Source organism: Alexandromys fortis, unplaced genomic scaffold (assembly GCF_014885135.2).
Source record: "Alexandromys fortis isolate MF-2015 unplaced genomic scaffold, M_Fortis_MF-2015_v1.1 scaffold_2_1_26212458, whole genome shotgun sequence".
Lineage (NCBI taxonomy): Eukaryota > Metazoa > Chordata > Mammalia > Rodentia > Cricetidae > Alexandromys > Alexandromys fortis.
In genome coordinates, this window is record NW_026067930.1 from 18007330 (window position 1) to 18034057 (window position 26728).

Here is a 26728-nt window from a genome sequence, read left to right on the forward strand (position 1 = left end):
TCATATATATATATATATGAATGTTCAGTCGTACCACAAGGACATGTGTTCAACTATGTTCACAGCAGCACTGTTTGTCATAGCCAGAACCTGGAAATAACCTAAATGACCCTCAACCAAAGAATAGATAAGGAAAATGTGGTACATTCACATCATGGAGTACTACACAGCAGAAAAAATGACATCTTGAATTTTGCAGGCAAATGGATAGAGCTAGAAAACATCATATTGAGTGAGGTAACCCAGACCCAGAAAGACAATTATCACATGTACTCACTCATAAGTGGTTCTTTAACATAAAGCAAAAAAAAAAAAACAGCCTACAAATCACAATCCCAGAGAACCCATACAACGAGTACCCTAAGAGAGACATACATGGATCTAAACTACATGGGAAGCAGAAAAAGACAAGATCTCCTGAGTAAATTGGGACTATGGGAGAGGGTTGAAGGGGAGGGGTGGGGCAAGGAGGGGAGCAGAGAAAAATGTATGGCTCAATAAAATCAATAAAAAAAGAGAACTTTTTGTTCTGTCTAATCATCATGGACTCATTCTTCTGCTCCGACTTATTCATGTTCCATAGTATCTTTCTAATAAAGACATGTCCATAATTTCCAGAGTGTATGTGTTTGAGAGAAAGAAATGCATGCATGTATGTGGGGTATATGTATCCATGTGGTATGTACGTGTGTGTACAATGGGCGTATATATGTACACATATGTGTAGCATACGTGTGGCAGCGAAGTCACTCCCCACATTATTTTGAGGCAGTCTCCCTCACTGAACCTGGAGCTCACCAATCAGCTAAGCTGGCTGGTCAGCTAGCTCCAGGGTCTGCCTGTCTCAACATACCCTCCGTTTTGTCGAAGTGGAATAAACTGCCACTTATAAACACACACACTCATCCGGTGAAAGGAGAAGAGAACAGAAAGACGACCTTCCCCTGGCTCTGCTTCTCTGAAGTCAATCAACTACAGAGAGAAAATATTGGAGGGAAAACACGTTCATTTAAATGTGCAAAAACTTCTTTCTTATTTACACAGCAGCTGCACTATACAAGACATCAGAGGTAATCCAACGATGCCTTAAAGTGGTCAAGAAAGTTCATTCTCTAGAAAGAGAATCCGTGCCTGGGCAATACAAGGCAGCGGAAGTGGAGATCTGAAATGATCACTGACTCTCAAAGAGTGCTTAGATGCCGTGGAGCAATCTTTGTACACTATAACTATGTATTACTCTTATGGGTTAATAAAGAGCTGACTAATCTATAGCTGGGCAGGAAGAGATTGGGTGAGAAAGTCAGACTAGGATGCTGGGAAGAGGAGCGGAGTCTCAGGAGTCACCAGTCAAACACAGAGGAAGCAGAAGGATGTATAGGAAATGAGGTGGCGAGCTGTGAGTCATCCCGTGGTAACCATGTGCATTTCTTCCCCTGCACAATTTCCAGAATTTTGGAAGTGAGGTGTCATAACTGAACTTTTCTTTGTTTAAATGTATATGGGTGTTTGGCATGAATGCCTATTTGTACACTGCATGAGTGCCTCGTGCCTATGGAGGTCAGATGATGTGGGATCCCCTGCCCTAGAGTTACAGATGTTTATGTTGGCGTTGGGAATAGAACCCAGGTCCTGTGGAAGAGCAGTCAGCGCTCTTTTCTCCACTCCCTAGCTTACTGTTAACAGTAGAAAACCACACACCTCATGAGAGGGTCTTGAACATAGTATATATATTATACTGATGTACATACACATATGCAAAAAACACTGACATATAATCACTGCAATAATTTTATCAAAGCAAGTCAAATCCCACACATTACTTACAGATACGTATCAAATAATTTTTGCAATTAGGTTACAACAAAGACACCATTTCTATCCATAAACAGTTCTTCTAGAAATGAACTTACGTTAAGGTAATTAGAAAAGAAACACAAGATTCGACGAAAAGACAGAGTGACCTTAAAATTCATGGTTCATCCTAGAACTAACAGTTCAAGCTGCATGTGTCTCTCGCCTACATTCCGTGTTTGTATGGAACTTTGCTAGCCCGGTAAACACTGAATTCTGCAATGGCAGCAACTTAACTTTCTTCCAAAGAAAAATATTGACTTTAACAACTCCAAGCACAACAACTGCAGTCACTGAAAACATGCTGTCTCAGACTGTTGGCAGGTGCTAACTGAAGACTTATTTAATAACCCTCACGTAAACTCCGCAGGAAGCACCAGACTCACAACTAGCAGTTATTTAGTTCTGATCACTCTTCCTAAAGAAGGGAGGTGAACGCAGCATAAAAAACAATCTCTATTTCTGAAGGCTGTATTTGCACAATCAATGAAACAAGGTTTGGTTTGCACGCTCCTTCAACAAGACATAAAAGCATCTGTGATACAGATAAAATGGGAAATGAAGAAACTACCAAGGGTCAATTGCTTCAAATTTTACAAATTAACATAAACCATAGTAAAGGTATATTCCGTGATTAGAAATTCATTAGCAAAAAAAAAAAATACCATTTTTCCGGTGCTAGAGTTCAAACCCAGGCCTAGTACACGCGAGGAAAGCGCTTACAACTGAGCTCCGTTCTCAGATTTTTACTGCAATGAAATGAAGCCACCATCTAATATCAATAAGTTTCTTGGTGGGTCTTAAAACCTTCAAACACTCACATTTTGTTCAAAGTTCAACAATTCAAAAATAAAATCAATCCAATGTAAAGGAAAAACAGTATTTCATATGAATATAAGCAAACATAAAAACATCTCAGACAACTGGGCAGAACATACTGACAAACTAACATATCCTGACATACTGACAATTATTTTATATATTAACTTTAAGAAAGGAAAAAAAAAGAAAAGAAAGGAAAAATTGTATTATGGTTGGCCTGTCTCTTTAAAAGACAAGCCACGCCCACTCCCTTCCCCATCCACTGAGGCAGGAAGATCTTCCTTCCTGCTTGCAGCCTTAGTCTCTCTTTTCTGGCCCTACATTTACTTCTAAGGGGACTCTGAGCCTTACAAACAAGCAAACAACAAAAAGCCTGAGCGTGGTAACAGCAGGTGCTGGTAATCTGACCTTTGTGGGTCTCCTCCTCTCCCATCCACCACCTCTTCCCTACTAATCTCTTCTCCATATTTGGTGGATTTTTTTGTTTTGTCTTTTGTCTCTCTGGGTTTGGCCAGAGTCACCTGTAAGGCCTAGAAATTAGAACAATTCACTGGAACCCGATGAATTTACACAACTGAAGGCGATGGCCCCTCATCTCCCAGAATTCCATCGGCAGCCAAAGTTCATCAGCAAAGGTAGGGTTCAATCATCCTGCCTCCCCACACACGACTGAATGTTTAGGGCTTGTCTTATGCAAGCCAAGCACACTCACAAACTGCTGTGAGTTTGTGGCCACACAAGTTGCGCAGGGTCTACAGGCTTCCTCTGCCTTTCTATCTTCCAGCTCTAAATTCTTTCTTTTTCCATGATTTTCCCTACCACGGCAAGGGCAGTAAGTGGATCAATTAGGGCTAAGTCCTTACCCATTACTGGTTCTCGTAGGCAGCCATGAGTTCTGCATTAAGCCCTGATCACTGAAAACAGATGCTTCTCTAAGGCTGAGAGTAGTCTTTGTCTATTTTTATATATCTCATTTGCTCACAAATCTTACGTGAAAATATTTTCCCATTTCTCCTTGGTAGATAGCTAGGAACGGAATGATTGGATTATGTGATTAAGTATAAATTTAATCTCAAAGTGTTCTATTTAGCATCTCCCTCCCCAGCAAAAAAGTGTGAGATTTGCTACATCCTCAATACAGGATACTCATGGGTCTCAGCGACAGCCTTCCTAATGAGTGTCCTCTAACATCACATCCTTTGGCATCTATTTTTTTTTAATTTTTATTATTTATTATGTATACAATATTCTTTCTCTTTGTATGCTTGCAGGCCAGAAGAGGGCACCAGACCTCATTACAGATGGTTGTGAGCCACCATGTGGTTGCTGGGAATTGAACTCAGGACCTTTGGAAGAGCAGGCAATGCTCTTAACCGCTGAGCCATCTCTCCAGCCCATCTAACATCACATCCTGTGGTCATTTGCACGTCTCAAAAAGAGTAGTGATGCTGAGCAGGCTTTCATGGGCTTTCGCAGCCATCCACACATCTTCAGCAGGGGTATATTATCTGAGACTTAGCCACTTGTTAACTGGACCATCTTTCTGAGTTGCAAGGATCTGTCCTGGCTCAGACATGGTTGGAGTTACTTTCTCTTCATGCATGTTTATTTTTTAATATTCTTAAATGTTTTTCAAAACATACAAACTTTGAATTTTGGTACATTCTAACTTAGAGATTTATTTTTCCATTTTAGGCAATGTGTGTACAAATATTACAATTTAAATTCTTAAATTTAAATTTTTACTTAAGATAATTTTAAGATAATTTTTTAAGATAATTTTTACTTAAAGTAAATGTTTATGAACTCAGATCATATAAGATTTTTACTTATTTATTTATTGGGGGGGCGCGTGCATGTGTGTACAGGTGTGTGGAGGCCGAAGGTTGACATCAGCTCTCTTCCTTGATCTCCACTTTATATATTGAGACAGGGTCTCTTACCAAGCCTGCAGCTTGCCACATGCCCATACACTGACACAGACATAGATACATAATTACAAACACAGGTTTACAAAAACTATTTTCTAATTTCCTTAACCCTTAAGATCCTTAGGAACATGTTTACTTCCAAATGCTTCAGGGAGTCCTCAGATTGTTGTTGCTGGTTTCTAGCTTAATTCCGCGGACTCAGGAACACACCGGATACTAATTCAACCTTCAAATCGCCCACTCATTTCATTATGCTGCGTATATCACGACCCATCCCGAGGAAGGCTCCTACTGAAAGAATATCATGTCTCTTCCACTAAAATGTATTTAAAATTTACTGTTTCTCGTGATGGAAAAGATTTATAAGTCAGTTATGTGCTGTCATTTTGACCTTATCCCTTTGAGTCCACTATTTTGAAGCATGTGAGGGAGGCACGTGTGTCCCCACTTGAAGACGTGTCACCAGTCTCTATTAGGCTACCACCTTTAAAAGGCTACAAGGCTTTTCAGTAATAAAAAGACTTTTTTATGCAAAGTACTTACTGTCTTTTCCCTTTCAAAAGAATTCCAGCTTTGCATAAATGAAGTAACACAAATTTATAATTGTTGAAATTATCAGACATCTCAAATTCTAAAATAATCAGACACTATTTTATTTTGCTAGCTAAGAATGAATGGTTTCCATAAATGTCAAGTAAGAAATACAAAAGGCCACGTTGTAAAAATCCCTTTCAGTAGAATCTCTGGCAGAGGAGACTGTGGAGGACTTTAGACAAGCTTCATGATTTCCAGATATCTAAGGTCTGTCATGGCAACAAAGATAGATGTTCTCTTAAAAAATAATCACTTTCCAATATTCAAAAAATCAGAGATAATAAATGCAATGTACATAACACAGAGTAGGTCTCTAACACTGACAGATAACAATTTTTATCTCATCTCTATGACAAGATGATGATCACTGGATTTTTTTAAACAATTTTATAACATGCCTCCATGAAAACCCGAGCACTTTTCATTACCCGGCTGCCCTTTCATGTGATTTGTATACAAAGAAATTTCTTCCCAGACATACAGGGCTGGCAGTTTCCTTAGTTTGTAGAAGTCCTTCCCAGTTTTCTCCATAGCATGCTTTTCGAGCACTTTGCTTACTATCTTTTAGAAGCATTTCTGCTACCAGACTTTAAAGCGCATTTCAAACTCAGTTTGAAATCCTAGTTCCCACCACAGGGATCTGCCGCGACTTAAGTAAGAACTTTTCATCTATAAGAGCAACTGCATCTGTAGTTCAAATAAAAACATGCATGTGCTTTACAAGGAAAGAAGCCTGAGGAACTGGTAACAGCTGAGACACGGACTTTGGCTCATGGTTCACGGGTGAGTCCAGGCTCAGTTTGTCATTGTTGAGACAGCAGTTATTACTATCTGGAAATACATAACCACTTACAACCTAACAGATATCTCTAAGTACCTGTGTGTATCAACCAGAGACAAGTTTACAGCATTCAACAGCGGGAAGCAGCAAGCAGACCCACACTGCTGCAAAGGCCAGTAGCTCAAGAGTCTGCTGGCAATGTCAGCGCGATGGCAGAACTGCTCCTGACTGAGAAAACAGCTTAGGAGGAAAGGCCTGAAAACAGTAAGACACTTAGCTACGGAACAATCTGCGGTTAAGATCTAGGGTCTTGCCGGGTGGTGGTGGCGCACGCCTTTAATCCCAGCACTCGGGGAGGTAGAGGCAGGCGGATCTCTGGGAGTTCGAGGCCAGCTTGGTCTACCAGAGCTACTTCCAGGACGGGCACCAAAGCTACAGAGAAACCTTGTCTCGAAAACAAACAAACAAACAAAAAAAAGATCTAGGGTCTTGTCTCTTTACAATGTGAACTTCAAGACTTTGTTTTAATGTGGGTCAAGCATGTAAACAGTCCTAGTAAACCACAGATTAAAATGTCACACATATGTATAAATGATGAATGCATATTGAGGGGTTCTTTTTAGCATGAATAATATCTAATCAATGCTCATCTTGATTTTTTTCACGCAGTGTCCTCAGGATTGTCCCAGCCAACTCTTACTAAATACAAAGCTATATTAGGATTTACAATTACTTCTCAACACTTCTTTTCCTGCAGCAGCTTGAAAACAATGAGTGGACTATAAAGTGTATCTCCTTCGGCAGCAATCCCCAAGTTACTGTACTGTGTCTGGTGGACAGGATCCCATTCCAGGTCTAGGAAAATGAACCAAAGAATGTTTAACTGACTGACTGGATGGATGGATGAATTACTTAATTAAAATGACTGACAAAGTCACAAAGAAATACAACCAGGAAGTTGTTTTGGGAAACAGGATAAACTTTAATCTAGAGCCCTCTAAAACAATGAGGAAGAAACACAGTTGTGGTTTGGGGATGGCCTGAAGTGTTAACGTGGGCCACTGAGAGAAGCCACTGTTAGTGATGTAAGTGTAGGGGATGAAGTTCCTGGATCCAGGAGTTACTGAAATAATCAAAAGTTGCCTCCCCCTCCCCGCCCAAACCTTGGCTTCTGTGCTTTGTCAATAACATAAGTAACAAGTGTCCCCTTCAGGAAGGGTCACACCAGGAAAGACTTTGATCAGCTATCCTCTTAGATTTTGTTCTGTTTCTTAGATTGAAAGAAAAACTCCTGCAAGGAGCAAGTTTAATCAGTGCTAATGACCTGGACTAATCAGTAATCACCAGCCTGCAAACAGTATCCTGGGATCTATGTCATATGATTATTCAGAAGCTTCCACTGTTCATCCCTAGTCTCAAGAAGCAGTGATTCTAAAACCTGAACTCAAACTACAAGGTATTTTCTTAGTTATAATAAAAATAACGTGGAACACAAACAAACAAACCCATGTCAATTCTCAGGCATCAACCGACCTTAGAATCAGGACTTTCAACTTAGGGGCTTCTTAAAGCTGTACAAAGTTACAAGGCGAAAACAAGCGGTGATGAGCTGCCCAGGACATACGCAGTTTATTTAAATTAAGGGCTGCAAATGCTATATGTATTACTAGTCACAGACACCCACAGTGCTGAGAAATGCAGTGTGCAGCATGAGGGAAACTCGACTATCCGCTGCTCTGTAAACCTGATTTTGTTGAAGCACAGCTGTATCCCTTCCCCATGAGCAGTTGAGCCAGTTAAACCCGCACTTACTCATGCCCTAGCACTGTGCAATAGGCTCTACTAATAACGTGAACTGTGGAGGTCTCCGGAAACACTACGGCCAGCAGAATAACAGGCCAGCCGACTAACGAGCCGTGAAGACAAGAAGGAAGTCCAATTCTGCACGACTCAGTAGCTCGAGTTGGTTCAGACTTCTACGGTTTGACACTTGCAGTTTCTTTTAGGTATATTTATGTATAGCACAATTTGGAAAATAGCTTCCTGCTGATAATTAACTCAGTCCCATGTACACAATAAAGCTTAAAACATGATTACACTGAAACTCTTTGTAAAGTGTATGTGACCGCTGACAGAAAGATGAGTTCTGTAGATTGACTATATGTGATCTCTTATGGGTCTGGGGGAAGATCTGGTGTGGTCTCAGTCATACAGATAGCACAGAGGTCACCAGGCTATTAACCACCCCTGCTCCCAGCCCTCTGGGTGGGAAACAGATATACATCTCCTTCTATAAAGAGACAACCCTGTAACATTCCTGGTTTCCCTAGTGCTTATCTGTGAGCACAGGGACCTCTGTGCCCCCTACATTGAACATCCTAGATTACTAGAGGTCAAAGTGCTTGGGGGAAGCCCCAGAACAAGTGACAGGCAGAGACAGAACTCACACCAAGGCTTTCTAAGTTTTCTAAGCCCCGACACCCTTATCTGTAACATGAAACAAGTACATAACCAATGTACAGAGTTATTATAAAAGTTATATTGCTTGGGCTGAAGAGTTGGTTCAGATATATAGCATTGGCTATTCTCCCAGAGGTCAAGAGTTCAATGCCCAGCAACATGGCAGCTTACAACTGACTCTAATGAGATCTGATGCTCTCTTCTGGCATGCAGGCAGAACACTATATACATAACAAATAAACCTTTTCTTTAAAAAGTCATATTGCTAAAACATCTAGGATGCTGTGTGTTCTAAGTAACCTGTTAAATAATTAAGTTCTAGTGTCTTTGGAAAATTATACATACAAGCTCATACAATAAATGAACCATTTTATTTTCTCCTATTTTGTGTCTAAGAATCCAATATTCAATACAAGTAGCTACCCAATTAACCCGAGTTCTGCCTTTAGAATACTGCCCTTCTTAAGGGGACATGGTTCGAGGTATTAAACAGTAACTTCCAATAAAGATATTATGTACCAATAAAACAACTGAAAGACGTAGTACTTACCACTGATTGTCTTGGGCTTCTTAGCTATGTACTCCTTCCACTTTCTTGAAGCCAGTTGGTTGGGAGGTGGGATCAGCCCGTGACTAACTGTACATGGCAGCACAAAAAGAGCTCCGACCTGAAGAAAGAGCACAGCACCTTTGATTGACGGCAGACTGAAACCCACCGTTTACAAATGTCTCGGGAAAGTCACATTTCACACATTTAACAATGACTGAGTATGGCTCTCTCAAGGACGTCGCTGCAAAATCTAAGACTGTCCCCCCTCCCCCCGGGCCCTTGCCCAAAAAAGAGAGAAGCAAATAAGCAAAATAGAAATACAGATCCAAAATTATATTACTGTCTTCTCTTTTCTACTAAGGTCATTGTTTCTGAAAACTCTGATGGTCAGGGTTGACTGACAACTTGGCAAGATTTAGACACGCATCAAGAAGCAAGCCTCCTTCCAGGCACACCTGTAAGAAGCTGTTTGGATTAGGCTAGCAGCAGGCCTGTGAGGGATTATCTTAATTAGGTTCAAGTGGAAAAACCTTCCCTAAGAGTGGGCGGCATCACTTGGGTCCAGTGCAGTGGGCAAGCACTCTGAGCACGAGCAATCGTTCTTCTCTCGTGTCTTACTCTAGATGTAATATGACCTGGTGCCTCAAGCTTCCCATCATGATAGAATATATCCTTGAATTGTGAGCTGAACCCTTCCTCGAGCTGTGTTTGCAAGGGTATTTACCATAGCAACAGGAAATATAACTAAGACATTTTGTTATTCCTATTTTAGGAACGTTTAGGTTGTTGGTATGATGTCTTTGTTCATCTACAAAACCACGAGTAACTAACTGTGAAACCTAATACCAAAAATGTGTGGTGCCATAACTTTAGAAACATTAACTGTATTGATTATTTTTGTGGCTTAAAAATCACAATACATCCAAGGGCAAAAAAGAAGCTTTCATTCCCAGAAATAAGAGATTTAATGCTAGCAGGTAAGATGCAGTGGTAACAAATTAGACCCTCTCCCAAAACACACAGCAGCTTCCGACTGATTTATAAGCAAATTCAACTTCGTATTTGTATTCTCAAGGCTAAGCATCCAGATGTTTATTAAATATTTGCTCAAAAGAATCACTATAATGTATTTATCTAAATTCTCAGTTTGATTAAGGACTAAATAAAACAAATTACAGCTTGGAAGTTATATCGCCCATTTTAGAAATGTAGTTACACCAACCAGCACATTCCAATAAAGGACATTCATTTTAAAAAAACTCCAGAGAAATTTAGGCAACGCATTAGTCAAATATCTTAAACCTAATGAAAATCTGTTTTTAATTGCCCGATGTAAATGGATTAGCTGCATGAATACGTCACAAGGAATTAGCATCTTACAATGTTAGCTCTGTTGCTATTTATTATTTTTACTTATGCATTCTTAATTACAGATAAAAAAATTAAGGAAAAATGTTTTCATTATTATAGAAAGTTTTCCTAAAAGTTAAGTGTCTATTATGCAAACATTAGCAATTAGAAGTACAGCTATTTAGCAACAGAAAATAATCATAAATATAAAAGACAGATCAAATTCTCTAAATATTAGAACTTAGTTCTTTCATAAATAAGACATCATTGTGCAAAATGTAGACCACGGGAGAAGAGTCAACAGGGCTGAAGGGTGGGAAAGGTTAACATGCCAGGGAAGTTCTCCCCCACAGCTAGCTGCCTATTGATGCTTCTAGACTTAACATATATACTGCGTCATGACCTGCTGCCGTGGCCCATTTTAGAGACAGCCTAATTGTGATTAAACATTTGTTACAAACATTTAAAACAAAGATGAAAACATGTATCTCTGAATCTCCCAAGTTTGAATTTTCTATAATAAACATGTCGGTTGCTTACAATGGATCATAACAGACTTGGATCTGATCATTTATTCTCACCAGCATACCAACCCTCAGACAACTTCCTGAGACTGGAGCTGGTTCCCTGGTGACTCACAAAGGCTAGAAGCACATTTCAAGCCTCACTTTCAAATCTTGATCCGATCTTTGCACCAGGTCCTCTTTAACGAGCGATCACTACTGAAATCAGACTTCAAACTTTGTAAACTCCCTTAAAAACAAGATTTGCTAACCATGGAGTAGTGCCATTAGATTTCCTAGTAGCCTTGTGTACTCTACGAAGAAAGGCTTCCCGGCAAGGTCAGCTAATCGAGGAGAAAGACAGACAGATGGGAGACTAAACCAAGATCTTTCCTGATGCTCACACAGATTACTAGAACTTAGGCACCAAGGAAGGGTCTTGTCCACCTGCTGTCTTCAATATCTGAACAAGCATCTGACACACTGTAGGACAAAGATTTTTTTGATAAACAACAAGAAAACAAACAAGAGTCCAATAACAACAAAGTATAATCACACACAATATGAAAATGTCACAATAAAATCCATTTCTTATACACTAAACAAAAACGTTTTAGTAAAATTATTTTTAAAAATGTTACATATACAGCACTCAACTTCAAGGAAGCGGCTCTTCATTGCTTTTTTAAGAAAATGTAAAGAAGATTTATAACCCAATAAATAGCTTCAAATTCAGAGCTTTGTTGTGTAAGTCACAGGACACCTGTGATATCTAGTTTTATGTCAACTCGACACAAATTGGATTTATCAGAGAGGAGGGAGTCTTAATTGAGAAAATGCCTCCATGAGATCCGGCTATAAGACATTTTCTTAGCGATCAGTGAAGAAGGGTCCAGCCCATGGTGAGTGGTGCCATCCCTGGGCTGGTAGTCCTGGGTTCTGTGTGAAAGCAGGCTGAAGCAGGAGGTCATGGGGAAGCGAGCCCATAAGCAGCACCCCTCCATGACCTTTGCAACAGCTCCTGCCTCCAGTGTCCTACCCTGGCTGTATTCCCATCCTGACTTCCTTCAGTGATGGATGAAAGTGTGACCCAGATAAACCCCTTCCCTCCCCAACTTTACTTTGGTCACGGTGTTTGATGACAGCGACAGTACCCTAACTAGGACAGCGCCACCCCACTGCTGCATACAGAGGAAAGCCTCGAAGGCCTCACACACGCCTCACCTGTGTATTACACGCTGACATGTTACAGTCACGGCCCCAAAAGCAAGCTTAAAACAAATGGCTGCACATGAGATACTAATAACTCCATTCACTTTCGGCTTAAGCGTAACCTTGAATAACTAGATAGACTTGGGATTATTTCATATCTGCACTAAACAAATCACAGTCACATGTGTAACTCTGGCTTGACATCATCAAAGGCTGGGTCATCAAAAACACTCTGTCACACGATTCGAACACTATTAAATGTACAGGGAAATGGGACTGAAATCTCCCAAATCCTCAGGGACCATATAGGAAGGCATCTTACAACCAAAATCTCGTTCACTTTACAGTATGTATCAGTTTTCTAAGGGAACTCCAACCAAGGTCTAACTATAACATCATGGGGGAAAACCGCTAAAATTATATTAATCACCATCTCCTCTCAGGAGCATCTGCTAACAAGCTGGTCCTAAAGGAGTAAGAAATGTTCCGGAAAGACAGTATTTTATGCTTTAAAACTCATTCCTATAGAAATGCAACAGTTGACAAAAATTTCTAGAAGGAATAAAAACTTTTGTGTTTTTCTTCTTTAAAATGATACAGGACTTTAGATACAGGGTTCTACTTAGGATTCTGTATTTTTACAGTTTTTAAAAAAATGTTCAAAAGACATCAAATGTATCATATGATATACACATGTAACTATTAAAATAGATACAAATCTCTTCGGCAGAACTGGAATATAGAGGTAATTTTTAACAATATAACCACCCAATGATGTTTTAGGTTGTTTCACCTCAACCTGTGCTATGAAAGGACCACACAGGCGTAAAAACACCGTCCCAGAGCTGGAATGAGATATCACCAAAGAGGAAATTAAAGATGTGTTCTAAAATTTGAAATAACTCTTGAAATCACTGCTCATAAGGTTTATTTCTGAAAGTCTCCTATAAAATCAAATGTCACTTTGTCTACAAAACACTTGAGCAATATCTTAACATGAATTACTGCTAAAGGCATGTTATGTTATGTTGTTATGTTATGTTACGTTACGTTACGTTACGTTATGTTACAGAAACCAAATTTGAGTAAGAGTTAGAGTTACTTTTTTTTTTAATCATGTCCTTAAGGATTAAAAAAAAATTCAAAAAAGTCTTGTATACCTTGCCACACAGAGAAGAGAGCTGTTCCAATAGCAGCATGGAATTCTGCCTCACGCAGTTTCTGGTCACCTCTCTGTACTAGGGAGTTAAAGAATAAGAGAACAGTAACCGGGAAATAACTCGACTTGGAAAAACAAGCTTGATTATTTCACTCTCCCATAATTCACTGGAAACCACTCATTAAGCTTAAATATAAGAATCACCAATTAGTCTTTCCCTTGCACATTATTTTCTTGATTATTAGCCCTGATTGTCATTACCATAAACTATGAAAACAAGAAATAAGTAAAAACCATGCATTAAAAAAATTCAAGAATGCCATGTCAGTGCTCTGCTTCAAACCAGCAATTATATAATATAAAATGTCTGTCCTGGGCTGGTCAAGTGGCTCTAGGGGTACAGGAGCCCGTGCCTTTCACAACTCTCACCTACACACAAGTGCTCCACTCCCAAAACGTATTTTGAATATTCCAGATACATATGATGGCATTTCCAGTTACTCAAGTACAGAAAGATGTTATCATCCAACTGGTGTTCATACATCAATCATACAGGTGCCAAGAGAGCCGTTTGAGTGAGTCTGAAGGTGTAGAAATTACTCTGGATTTCCCACGCAGCCCTAACATTCTCCTCTGACGCTCATAAGCAACAAGGATCCAAACTGGGGGAAGCCTTGTGCCTATTCTAGAAGTATTAACATAGTACTTGAGGCATGGGGAAGGGGGTGGGGGGATAAATTATAAAACTTTGCTTAAAACCATGAGTACAAAAAACATACTAAGATATCTGAGGGCATGATCCTACATCTAAATGCAGATCATAGAAATGGCTTAATGTGTTTTTCTGACTCTTTTTTTTTTTCTAAGACAGGTAGATTCTTGCAAGTGAGATCTTTTAGAAACCCAACTTTGGAATTGGGAGGAAAGTGTGGCTCTCACTGAAGCAGGAGAAGCCGAAAGTCATGGCTACACACCATAATCCTTCTTTAGTTCTTGTTCTGTTCTGCATCCAGAAAATAACACAAGTCATTGAGAGACATCCTGGACTCCAGAAAAAGTAAAAGTTATTTATAAAAGAAAAGAACAATAAAAAAAAAAAAACAAGACAGAAGACCAATAAAATATACATGTGGGTTATCAAGAAAGTGGTGGGAAAGACAGATTCAACTAAAGCCACACTGTGCACGGCCTGTGCTCAAGCACGGTGCAGTATAACCGCACCAAAGAAGCCGGGTTTGTCCCCTCTGTGTTACTTCCATAATCCTGCCCACAGCAAGGAATGAAAAGAAAGCCAATTGCCTGCGGGGAAAGATTTCTGAGAGGAGAATGTGGGGAGAGCAGCAACTCCCTGCCCCAGGAGCCCCATGGGGAGGGGTGGGAATTTCCACTTGGGCGTGAGCATTAAACCCGTGAATACAATGAAATTCAAACAAATGCAAAACCTCCCACCTTTACCTGCTGGTACCAAAACATTCTACCCAACCCAGCGAAAGTAAAATAAAACGAACACGTCAGCAAAAGGATACAACTCGAACTCGATGTCAGACATGTAACAGGAGGGAAGGTCTGATAATTTTATCATCTGCACGAACTCTAAAGCAGGACCATAATAATGGAAAACCTGGAAAAGGAATTCAAAGTGTATAATACGTTAAACCCAGTAAATGAAGTAAAAGCAAACAAATTAGCGATTATTAATTTAAAAGCCTCACAGGAAGCACAAAGAAAACACATCCAAAGAAAAAAACAGTTTTAATTTTCCCACCCCATCTCTTTCTCCCCATCCCCTATGCATGCATGTAATGATTTGAATAAGATGTCCAATAAAGTCTGGGCATTTGAAGACTTGGTCCCCAGTTGCTGGCACTGTTTGGGGTGGCTTAAGAGGTGTAGCTTGTTGGATGAGGTGTGTCACTAGAGAAGGGTTTTTTTTTTTTTTTTTTTAATTCTCTTTGCTTCCTGCTTGCAGTTCAAGATGAGAGCCCTTGGCTTCCTGCTCCCACTGCCATGTCTTTGTTTCACTATCACGGACCTAAGCCCTCTGGAACTGTAAGCCAGAATAAACTGTTTCTTCTATAAGTTGCCTTGGTCATGTTGTTTCATCACAGCAACAGAAAAGTAACTAATATGGGGTATGAATATTTGTCCCTCATTAATTTTACTTTAATTCATTGAAAAGGTTGAACCTGAACATTATTCTCAATAGAAGTGAAGAAGAAGAAGGTTTAAAGAAGGTTCATTTGAACATTTCACTGCCAAAGAAGAGACTCTGAAGTCACTAAGTCTTCTAAGGATAAGGTTTAGAAAACAAATGAAAATCCATGAAAGACAGGCATGGTAAGTTGCTTACAGTAAGTAACTGTAAACAATATTGGGAAATGACTTCACAGCAGAAATGACATCCTTTTCTCTACTGCCCTTTCATCAAAAATATTAAGCATCATCTGACATCCTATCATTTCAGGACCTAGTTATTTTGCACACTTAAGTTGGGTATTTCAAATGGATTTTATAAGTGCTCGTAAAGGATCTCCTCTTATGCTGGTTTTACAATATTAAAAAAGAACTAGCTGCATTCTTCTAATTATTACGTCTTATAATTGCTTGCATTTAAAGCATAAATCTATAAAGATATGAGAAGAGAACTGGCATGTCTAATACCACACGTTAAGCCTATGCCAGGTCGGCCTCAGATGCTAATCTCGGTATCACCTCATTTTATTTCCATAGTAACTTTGCAAGGTGGCATCGCTCTCATTTCACAAATTAGCTGTCAATCTAGCCAAGGGCATATCTAATCTCCAGCAGGTGACAGAGTCCAGTTCCAAACCCAGGCCTATCTAACTTCAACCTTCATCTAACTTTCAGCATTTAGCCATCTAGCTTTTCATTGATCTTAAAGGGGTCAGAGAATAAACTCCAATTCCAGTCCAATTCAAGCTTATACTGACTTAAATTACCCCATTAAAAAAAAGAATGCAGTACTCATCACACAAAGCACTCAATTATAAGAGTTAGATGAGCTATACCAGTGAACACACCATGCATATTATTCAAATAGATCATAAGATTCCAATGTATTTTATAAAGCAGAACTGCACAAAAAGATGACAGCAGGTAAAATGATATGTATATACACATACCTTAGGCAGAACATTCTTATCCTTTGATGGCGCTATCTTTTTGGCTAGAAAGCAGGTATTTAAATTATGCGTACTAATACTCGTAGGTGTAATTCCCTTTAAACAAAATTCGGGAAAACTAATTTCAAATCCAAACTGAAAAGAAAGCAAGAGAATTCAGTTACAGGTGTTATCTGTAAAGACTGGTATATTGTATTAGAAGAAACTGACCTTACTCTAAATATAAACTATACAAATAGGAACTTTTTTTGATACATAGGCTTCAAGGGTAGTTCTTCCTATTGGTACATATCATTCTATTAACTTGATATCAACTTTTCATAAAAAAACCTTGCAGTGATCCTTGGTTAGTCAGCAACAGTATGCTAACTGTTTCAGGCAGCCCACAAGACCAAGCACCCTCCTTGGTACACATTCAATGCCTGGATGCCTACTGGTCTGTAAATCACAGCCAGACAGAAGCTGCCCGTGTAGTTAGTACAGTGCCTCACAGCATTTACCTCCACTGTATGTGGGTGATGAGAAATGCTGTTACCACAGAAGTCGTGACAGTAAAGATGGGACAACACGGACTTCCTGTGTCACTGTCTTGCACCCTAAATAATATAACTCAAATAAGCCCTATGAATTATTACTATCACCCTGTCTTTGAGAAAAACACAACTGTGGTACTAAGGTGTCACTCAAAACTGGAACCAAGTCAGGATCTGAATGCAGGTATTATCACTGTGGAGTCCCCGAGAACAACTGCTGGCGGAGAGCTATGGAGGACACCGGGTTTTGTGGGTAAATGAGTGCTTAATTTCATACTAAAGGAATAAAAGAGTCAGTGAGAACTCTGGGATGGTCTGCCTACATGCAAGCACATGACTTCAGAAAATGAAAACGAAAGCAATGCTCCTGCTCACATGGCCAACTCTTTCACTTTGGCTGAATGCTGGCTTATTTATTTATTTATTTATTTATTCCTAATAACACCATTTGCAGAGATCATTTCCCTAAAAACTGAATCTTCCCAGAACTAGGAGGGCCACTATGTTAATCTAGACAGACTAGGCACATTATTCCTATTGTTTTATTGGATGTTTCTTTAAGTCAATACAAAAGATAAATGGGGAGAAAAAGTACAAAAAAAAAAAAAAAAAGACCAATCAGAATGCAATAGCCCATTGATGATGGCACTCTATCCCAAAATTAAGAAACTGTCTTAACTTTCCTATCCAAAAAACTGACATATATTAATATGAACACATTAGTATAAGCAAAATAGAAATAACTTAGAAAAACCACCAACACTCACCTCAGAAATTTAGAACTAAAAAAATCTAAGGGACAGTTTTCATCACAGAGTTGAGATACCCAGAGTCTAGTAAAGCTTTTACAATAGCTGGTTTGTGCATGGCAGGGATCGCCTAAGAAAACGACTATAGGTGACTGCTCCCAATACTTTCTCTGGTGGATAACATCGGCAGAAAAATTAAAGGACTTGGTTTAGCAGTATGAACTTAGCTAGTGTCCAATACTGTTTTCAAAATGCCACACTATAGAACAGTAATGCCTAAAACATAATCACAGTGACAGATGATACTATAATTAATCAAATAAAATTAAAGATTCAGTTAAGGGTAGAACAAGTCACAGATAATATGCAGCTTATGGGCCACCGCCAGGAGCAGATGCGCCGTTTCGATCATTGTAGAAAACTACACTTGGTGTCGATCTAGAACACCTTCCCGAGGGACACTGGTGTTGATGTCAGTTGTATTGGAAACAAAGTCAAAAGGCCTACTTTGCTGTACGCAGTGAAAGCCAGAAGCCTGTTTACCTTTCTTTCCCGTATCTGAATCTCTCCCCTCCACAGTTCCCTTGAGTCAATGGCATTTCTGAACTCCTCGAAAGGCACAACCTTAGCTGAAAGGTAGTCTGCAATTTTCTGACAATTACTGTGAAAAAACAAACAAAAAACCAATTTGACGATTAAACCAATTAAACAATGGTAATTCCACTTTTCTTATTTTTAACGGTTACATTTTCGTTACAGTCTAAGAGGGGTAAATGCAATTTTATATGAATATGAATTAACCAATAAGTCAGTCTCTGAGGAAGGGCTGCCATATTCCCACAGATTCAGAGCCATCATCCCTACTATGTAAACAGAAACCTTCCTGCTACTGCCGGCTTAACTGTGTCAGATGTACACACAGACTCGATGTCAGTCCCTCGGATTCAAATGCAGAACTGCAGAATGTTCCTCCGTGGGCTTTATGAACTCCAGGGCAGCACTTGATCACTGGCGATGTTGACTGTTAGCATTGTACTCTGCCTGTACTTCCACGCGCGAAGCTAGTGTGTTCTCCCTTTCTTAACTCAGCAGCCATCGACTGCTCTGCCTGGCTTAGTCAGAATTCTACTAAGTGCTTGATTTGTGAAATTAAAAAAATAAAAAAATCATGAGGTTCATAAATTCAGTCTGAGTACTAACTTTGGAATCAAAACCGGAATGCATAATTGACCTCTACTAATGTGTCATAAATACAACCGTATCTACTTATTTCTACCTTGGCATATACCACAGAAGGCAGACAGAACAGGACAAATCCAGCGTACCGGTCACCCTGGTGCTCACTGGTATCGAAAACCTGCTTGAAAGTACACAGTGAATTTGGAGAACCAATGCTCAGTACTGACTTTACATCAGCACTGATAGGATTTATCAAATATGTAAACATCTAGGAAATACAAAAGGAGGAAAATCTAGGTTCCAGAAAAGGTACAATTCTCCAATCACGGTGCGACAGAAAACACTACCTCATCACATTAAAGTAGTTTTCAAAGACTCAATCTATTGAAAACCTGGCAGCGGATCTGAGCAGAACAATGACATAGGACCACAGGCGCTTACGTGTCACGGTGATCTCCTGCTATGGTGACCTTCGCTGCGTGCCATTCCTTCAGATGCTTCAGTGCCCCTACAGCAGGCAAGCACTCTCTTAGTTTAGGAGGCTCTTTGTCAGAAGGCAATAGTATTATGTCTACCATTGCTCTGCCTAGAGAAAAGAAAACCAGAATTTTTCAAAGATGTTAGATCTAAAGTGGCTTAGACGGTGCTCTGAGCAACTGAATTTTAAGCTTATTCGGAAGCTAAAGGAGTATTTCAAAACAAGACACATCTTCAGGAGCTCCAAATCTTTAAGCACTCATCATCTGCGTTCATGCCATATTATCTGGAAACAGCTAGCACATGGTAGAAAACAATGACCGGTATCGTGACTGCTTGCCGATCCTCCAGCAGTAGTTAATTATACGCATTGCTCTGGAGATCATCAATGCTACTGTACTCAACAGGGGAAAAAGACTTGTGCAATTTCATTATATTTTCCTACATTTAATTTTGTTATCCAAAAGGGAATGAATGAGTATAAAATTGCAATACTCAAATAAATCATTTCTCTTAGAGGACCATAAAACATTGTGTACAACTAATTATACTGGCATCATTAGAGTCTAAGGTTTACTTCATACCAGTTTAAATGACACAAAGTCATTTACTGAAGGATCAGAAAAATTAAAATGAAAGGGAAACCAAATGAAAATTTGATCATCAAAGGTGCTGGACAAAAACAACAACTACGTAATATTTTAGTACATATTTTAAATCTGACAAAGAAATATGATGGGCTGGGGAGTGGTTTAGCATGTACAAGGCTCTGGGCTCAATCTCTGGGTGAAAAAGTTACAAAAATGTTTATTTGTGAATGCGTCCTGTTGTTTTCTTTCTAAAGTATGCGTATGTTTGTCTGCACGAATGTGGATGACTGGCGCGTGTAGAAGGGGGCGCTGGATTTCCTGGAACCAGAGTTATAGATGGCTGTGAGTGTCCACGAGGGCGCTGGGAACTGAACCCAGGTCCTCTACAAAGCAGCCTGTGCCCTTAACCATTGAGCCATCTCAACAAACCCTTTGCTGTTTTCCCTACAGGACTCTGCAGTAAAAATTGGCTTTCAATACCAGCTCCTTGAATATAAATAAGGCTTTTTCCTCTGTGTAAGCTCTGAGATCCTTTATAATGATCTACTTTACACACCACTGTATAGTCAGTCCCTAGGACGATGTATGTCATACTTCACAGACATCAAACATGTGGTCAATAAATGGTATTCAATAATAAAATCATTCATAAAAAAACTGCAAACGTGTGAATACCAACTGTGCCAAATTTTACCAACGACTATTTGAGTAATACAAAGAAAACTATATTATGACAAAAAAGAGTTTTAAGGATAATTATCATGTAGTATTAAATAAAATATGCTTTCCACTTTAGGAACAAAAATTGGCTCCTATAAAAAAAAAATGCTGATCAAGAAGCTTTGTTCTACTGCACAGCACTCCAGTTGGTGCTGTGTACGCTAACTGCACCATAAAGAATGTTATCCAAACTACCCAGGTTAAAGAGCTATGTTTCCCAGAATTTACAGGATTAATGTTCTACAGAAGACTCTGAATTCATCACTCATTCATAAAAAGTAGAAAACACAAATGATCAAAAAGTTATTGCATTACCTGGAGCTGGAAGCTTGTCTGATAACTGATGTAAACTTTCTGCTGATTCTTCATATAGGCTACAATAAAAAAAATGGATTTCGAGAAAAATGCCCAGCATAGATATGCATATATATGTATAAACACACACACACACAAACCATATTATCAAAAAGACAACAATGACCTGTGTGCCACATGGCCACATACAGCAGCCACATCACCTTCTTTTAGTCTGCTGACAAACCCATGTACCATTGAGATTAGTATTTCTCCTTTAAACAAGAGTCCTAAAGTCATGTAACTATGTGTGTGAAAGCTAAGAGTCAGCCTACAAGTACAGTTCTTACCCACACCCAAAAACCAAACAGAACCAATGATAACAATAATGGGAATGAAGCCCTAATTTATATTTTAGATACTCAGTATAAATAATAGACCAAGCACTTTTCTAATCTCCAAAGTAAGCCAGCATTAGGTTTTAATAAAGGACACTGCTTTTTTTCTAAGTTACTTCTAAGCCGTCACAAAAAATACGAAATTTTCGTCACATTCCTAAAAACATATAAATTTTATGCATATGGTGAAATTTTGTTCTCAGAATAACTTATTATACCAGATCAGAGTATTTAAATCCTTTTCCATGAGGTGATAATTGTCTAAAACAAAAACCTTAAAGCATTCTGTGCTAAACTATAGTTTTCAAGCTCCCTCTTGTGGAAATAAGACCACATGCAAAACTACCAGATAGTTTTTTCATTGATAAAATATGAATTGATAAGATCTTTTTAAGGCTCAGTGGTGCCATCTTAGAAAGCACCTAAGAGAACTTCCACATTTGATGAATGAGTAAACAAAGAACCAGATGAGCTAAGTCCCCGCCTTTGCCTCATATAACCACAGCACTTTCCTAACTCCTGCTAATCCCACAGTTCTTCCCTCTTCTGCGCAGCCTTCACTGACAGCGAATGATACAACCGGAAGTCAGGAAGAAGGAAGGAACGAGCCTATGCAAGCTATAGGTGTGTTATGAATACTAAAATAAAGCCAAAGCATGTCCTGTCACACTACGAAGGCTGAACTGAAAGGGCTTAATAATGAGTCAAAAATGGAAAATCTTAGGAAGCGATTATCATAACTTAGCACCTGGACTGCTTTCACATTCTAACAGGGGTCAAGAAGCTTACAAGTGAAGTCAGTCACACTGACACTCCTCAGAAATTCTGTGGAGCACAAGCAGTATCAGAAATGTGGAAGAGGCATATAAATTGGGGGAGGGGGAATCCTACACTTCAGCCACAGAGAACAGAAGAACAATGTGCTTTTCGGTCTGAGTGCTAGCTGTTAGCACTAATTCCTCTAGCTCGGCTATGGCAGGAGCAGGCAGGACCGAGCTTCAAGGAAAGACTGTGCCGTGCAAACAGCATCCTGACGATTGCACAGATGGAAATGACACTTTCAGATACTGAGTAGATGACAGGGCTAAACTGCCCAGTGCCTTCCAAAAATGAAGTATTAAATATTGCAGTTGATTAAAGTTCCCCTACTATGATTGCTAAAACAGTCCATCTTTTCTCTTCCGTCTGAAAACGACTGGCCGGTGCGAACTATCTGAAAGCAGCGTAAGCACTGAAACGCACTCAGCCAGGGGTAGGGATTCCCTGCTGTTGCTGTTATCCTCTTCCAAGCACTCGACGGCACTCTGACATTCCTCTATGTTTGCCTGAAGAACATCTTCTATTTTATCTTTTTCCGCATCGAAGTGTATCTCTTGCCAGTCAGAACTACAAAACTAACAGAAGATGGTGGTTAAGTAGAGGAGTCATTTATAGCACAGGCTATACAAATAACTATTACAATATTATATTATACAATATTGTACAGCACAGGCTATACAATAACGATTACAAAATCAACAAATCAAAAGGTGGCATTCAACAAAGTGGATGCATGGAACTCTTTCTAGAAGGAAAGGCATTCGCTAACAGCCATTACCTGGTAAAACCCGCATATGGCTTGCACTGCAAAGAACCACTTCCTGGGATGAGGTGTGCCGCCCACTGAACAAGCTTGAAAAGAAATCACACTTGTTAGCAGAAGGGCAGACATAAAAAAGCAGTCATCGTAATAAGTCACTGCTTAGAGAATTATGCAATTCTGAAACATAGTCCATACTTTTCCAAGTTATGTCCTTTTTAACATGTGTGTCTTTTTGAAATCGCTGGTAAAATTTTTCACTCTCTTTAAAGAACAAAATTGCAAGTTTGCATTAATTCATCATAATACAAAACCCACATTACTTGATCATCATTTAAAATCTACTACAATATTTAAAAAAAATATAACTACTTGATTATGGCTGGGTCACACAAAACCAGGTAGGCTACTAAGTACAAACAAATCCTTCTTCAAAGACCACGCAGGCTTAAGTTCTATCTGGCCACAGGCAGATGTTCTACTTGGGAAATGCAATAGTATAAAAACAATAATAAAATAAAACAAACAACAACAAAAACACCTCAGAGGTCACCCTGGAGCATATCTCAGAGGAGCCAAAGGGAATGGAGAGCTCTGCAGAGAAAGCGGATTCAAGGCTGGGAGGGGAAAGTGAAGTATGCGCTTAGCTTGTGGGAACGAGGAGAAGCACGAATGTCAGAGGCAACTTTCCTCCAGACAGCTCAGCAGAATACTATTCTCCTCACTGGAAGCCATCTAGTAATAAGTCCTCACAGGAAAGAGACTACTCTGCTCACCCCGCTTTTAGGTCTTCCTTCACTCCTTCCTGCCAAAATGCAAGGTACAACCTTCCCATACAAGGTTAGCCCGCAAAATAATCCAACCCAGGCACTCCAAACCATCGCCCTCCATCACTGAAAACCACATTGCTATTTCTCAAAGCAGTACTTCCCGATGGAGTCCCAGCTGCATCCCTTTCTTCGGTTTCTTCACAAAGTCCCTGAAAGCACTGCCTGTCCATGACCTCCTCCTCCTCCTCCTCAGCCTTGCCATGCCCGTCAAAGGCAGTGCAGCGGGCTTCTTTGTTTCTAAAATGCCACTGACGCTGTGCTCAGTCACCAATAGCTGACTGTATTAAAATCTTAATTCTCAGTTTTGTGGATATTTAATTTCTCAGCATACGAGAGAGAGAGAGAGAGAGAGAGAGAGAGAGAGAGAGAGAGAGAGAGAGAAAGAGAGAGAGATTCAAAGGTGACTCCTATCACTATGTTCCCTAAATCACTTAGATCTGTCGCACTGATTTTTCTGGCTCCTCCTTCACAGCCTCTTAAAGTTGCTGTTCTCTGAATCCTGGGAATCTTTTGAGTTTCTTTGTCTTGTCATTATCTACAAACAACCTCATTTATCTCCGGGCTTCCATCTACTCATGGATGATCAGATATCTACAGCTCCGGCACTACTCTCCTGCAGTTCGAGATACAGACATATCTGTTCAGCTTTCTCACAATATCTGACTAGGCAACTATCCACATATTCTAAACAAGTTATCACACTTATGAATATGTTTCCATCTTAGTAAATGCCACCAACACATTTATTCTGTACTCTTCTAATGTCATTTATGACTCCTTTCTCATAACCTAAGCCAACTCAACATTAAGTCAGGTAGTCTCCCTCCAATTCCCTTCAGATCTACCCACCTCCATCAGGCTGTCTGCCTCCCCTCACCCTCCTGCTCGTCTATTGCTCCAATAGCTGTAACTTTCTCTACTGTGTCCGCGTAGCTAGAGCACTTCGGAAGCAGATCTGGAGGTTGGGCTCACAGAGAAAGCACCTGTCATGCATTGAGAGGATTGTGCAGCTCAGACCCCCCTGCCCCCAGAACCCACAGAAAAGCCTGCCAGGCAGGTGTGGCACACACCTATAATCCCAACACTTGAGAAGTAGAGAAGGGAGATCCCTAGGTCACACACACATGAGAACAAGCACATACACACACACACACACACACACACACACACACACACACACGTATACCCTATACCCACATCTATTTAAAAGAAGGAAGAACATGATAATGATGATGATGCTCTCATCTTCCCTGAATTAAAACCTTTAATGGCTGCTGACTACAATTAGGAAGAAGTCCAAATACACTGATGTTATTTACAAAGACGCCTGCATAATTCCACCAACCCAGCTTGTCAGTACACAAACCATCACCAAAGTGTGTACCCTGCCAGTGACTGATGATGTTACCACTTTCACAGTTTGCCAACTTGTCACTCAACATCTACCATTCAGTTTTTACAGAGACAGCAAGAGTGTCTCAGTTTTGTTTCTTCCTGGTCTCCTGCTGTAAAGTCATGTAGCCATTTTCAATGACTAACTAGAAAAGGTAAGTAATGAGAAAGATAAAGTACAGCAAGAAACCTAAATTGCTAATGCTGAAAGAGCTACTCAAATCTATATAAGTAGAGTTCTAGTTGGTGCGGTGGTGGTGGTGCACGCCTTTAATCCCAGCACTGGGGGGGGGGGGGGGAGACAGGCGGATCTCTGTGAGTTCAAGGCCAGCCTGGTCTACAGAGTGAGTTCCAGGACAGCCAGAGCTACACAGAGAAACCCTGTCTCAAGAAACAAAACAAAACAAAACTAGAACTCGAGATCCGTTACTGTGACAGTGTGATAAAAAGGATAAGGATGTCTGCCCCAAAGAGATGGTGCCAGCAACATCTTTCACATTAATGGGATGGGGGGAATATCTCACAACATTGGGAGCCGATGCTAGGGTGTGAGTCACCAAAGCCCTGAAAAGATGCTAAATCCACGTAAGTTATACGATGTCCGCACTTCTCACTTTGTCATCGCTTTTAGGATTTGGTCTGTTCTCATATTTCCATTTGCTGAGCCTTTGAGGGCCATTATCAGCGAGAGAAGAAGCAAAAGAAAAGAAAAATCATCAGAGCAAATAAATGTGTTTGTAAAGTGCCAATAGAGTTAAAGAAAGTAAAGATTCTTTCAAAAAAAGAATTCTTTCAAAAAAACTGAAATAACTTCAAAAAGACAAAGCAATGAGAACTGAGAAGAGCACTATCTTCAGCAAATACACAGTTGTTTTGTCTTTTAGAGAATTAGTAAAAATGGACAGGAAAAAAAAAACCACAAATAAGTGGTCAAGGCAGAGTGGGAGCTTTAATAATGGGTCTTTCCTGAAGGCAAGAACCTCTCCACAAGGCCACAACCCTATGCTATATATACCTAAAGATGGGGGGAGGATCATGAAGGAAACAAAATTCAAGTTGGGAGTCCACAGGAACATTGTAACAACTTACAACACTCAAATATCAATGGTAAAGTAGTTGAGTATTTCCTTAAGATTGCTCTATATCCCTGTGCCTTATTCAAAGTTAACAAGCATTTCTTACACTCCTAAATTATCAGACTAACTGATTTCCAATCAAATGCTGTGCCGGACTGGGGGAGGGAGGCATTTGTAATTCTGTTATACTTACCAGGAAATGTACTATCTTCCGGATGAATGGAATCACTGATGCTTCTCTTCAAGAGGTGATAAATACTGGATGTTGTCAAGTCTGTAAAAGCAAGGGCCTAACTCAGTCACCTAACTCAAGAGTTAGCATAACCTAGGCCTGTTTCAAGTTCAGTATCAGAGAATTCTGAAGGCTAGTGTGTTGGATACAAAATACATGTGGATCAAGACGATACTCAAGTGCAGATAAAATAAATTTGAGCAAGCTGAGAAAATAGTCAAAGCTCCTGATTCGTACAAGGCTAGTCGTTAATCAGAACTTTCTTCCAAAAGAACCAGACACATTTCTTCCTCAAAATGTCTGCTTGATCAAAACAAGGAAAG

General features: G+C 39.8%; 1 protein-coding gene across 2 annotated transcripts in view; it reads right to left on the reverse strand.

Annotated features, from left to right (window-relative positions):
* Mtbp (MDM2 binding protein) overlaps positions 1-26728 on the reverse strand; it is a 60014-nt gene that overhangs the window by 32664 nt on the left and 622 nt on the right. For both annotated transcript variants that reach the window (XM_050144971.1, XM_050144970.1), the window contains exons 2-11: positions 26367-26447; positions 22894-22967; positions 22539-22690; positions 20920-20978; positions 19259-19403; positions 18182-18299; positions 16357-16491; positions 14740-14834; positions 13215-13287; positions 8990-9107 (exon numbers count right to left, since the gene is read on the reverse strand). In XM_050144971.1, the coding sequence (XP_050000928.1) occupies positions 8990-9107; positions 13215-13287; positions 14740-14834; positions 16357-16491; positions 18182-18299; positions 19259-19403; positions 20920-20978; positions 22539-22690; positions 22894-22967; positions 26367-26447 (1050 nt within the window). The remainder of the gene's footprint in view (positions 1-8989; positions 9108-13214; positions 13288-14739; positions 14835-16356; positions 16492-18181; positions 18300-19258; positions 19404-20919; positions 20979-22538; positions 22691-22893; positions 22968-26366; positions 26448-26728) is intronic.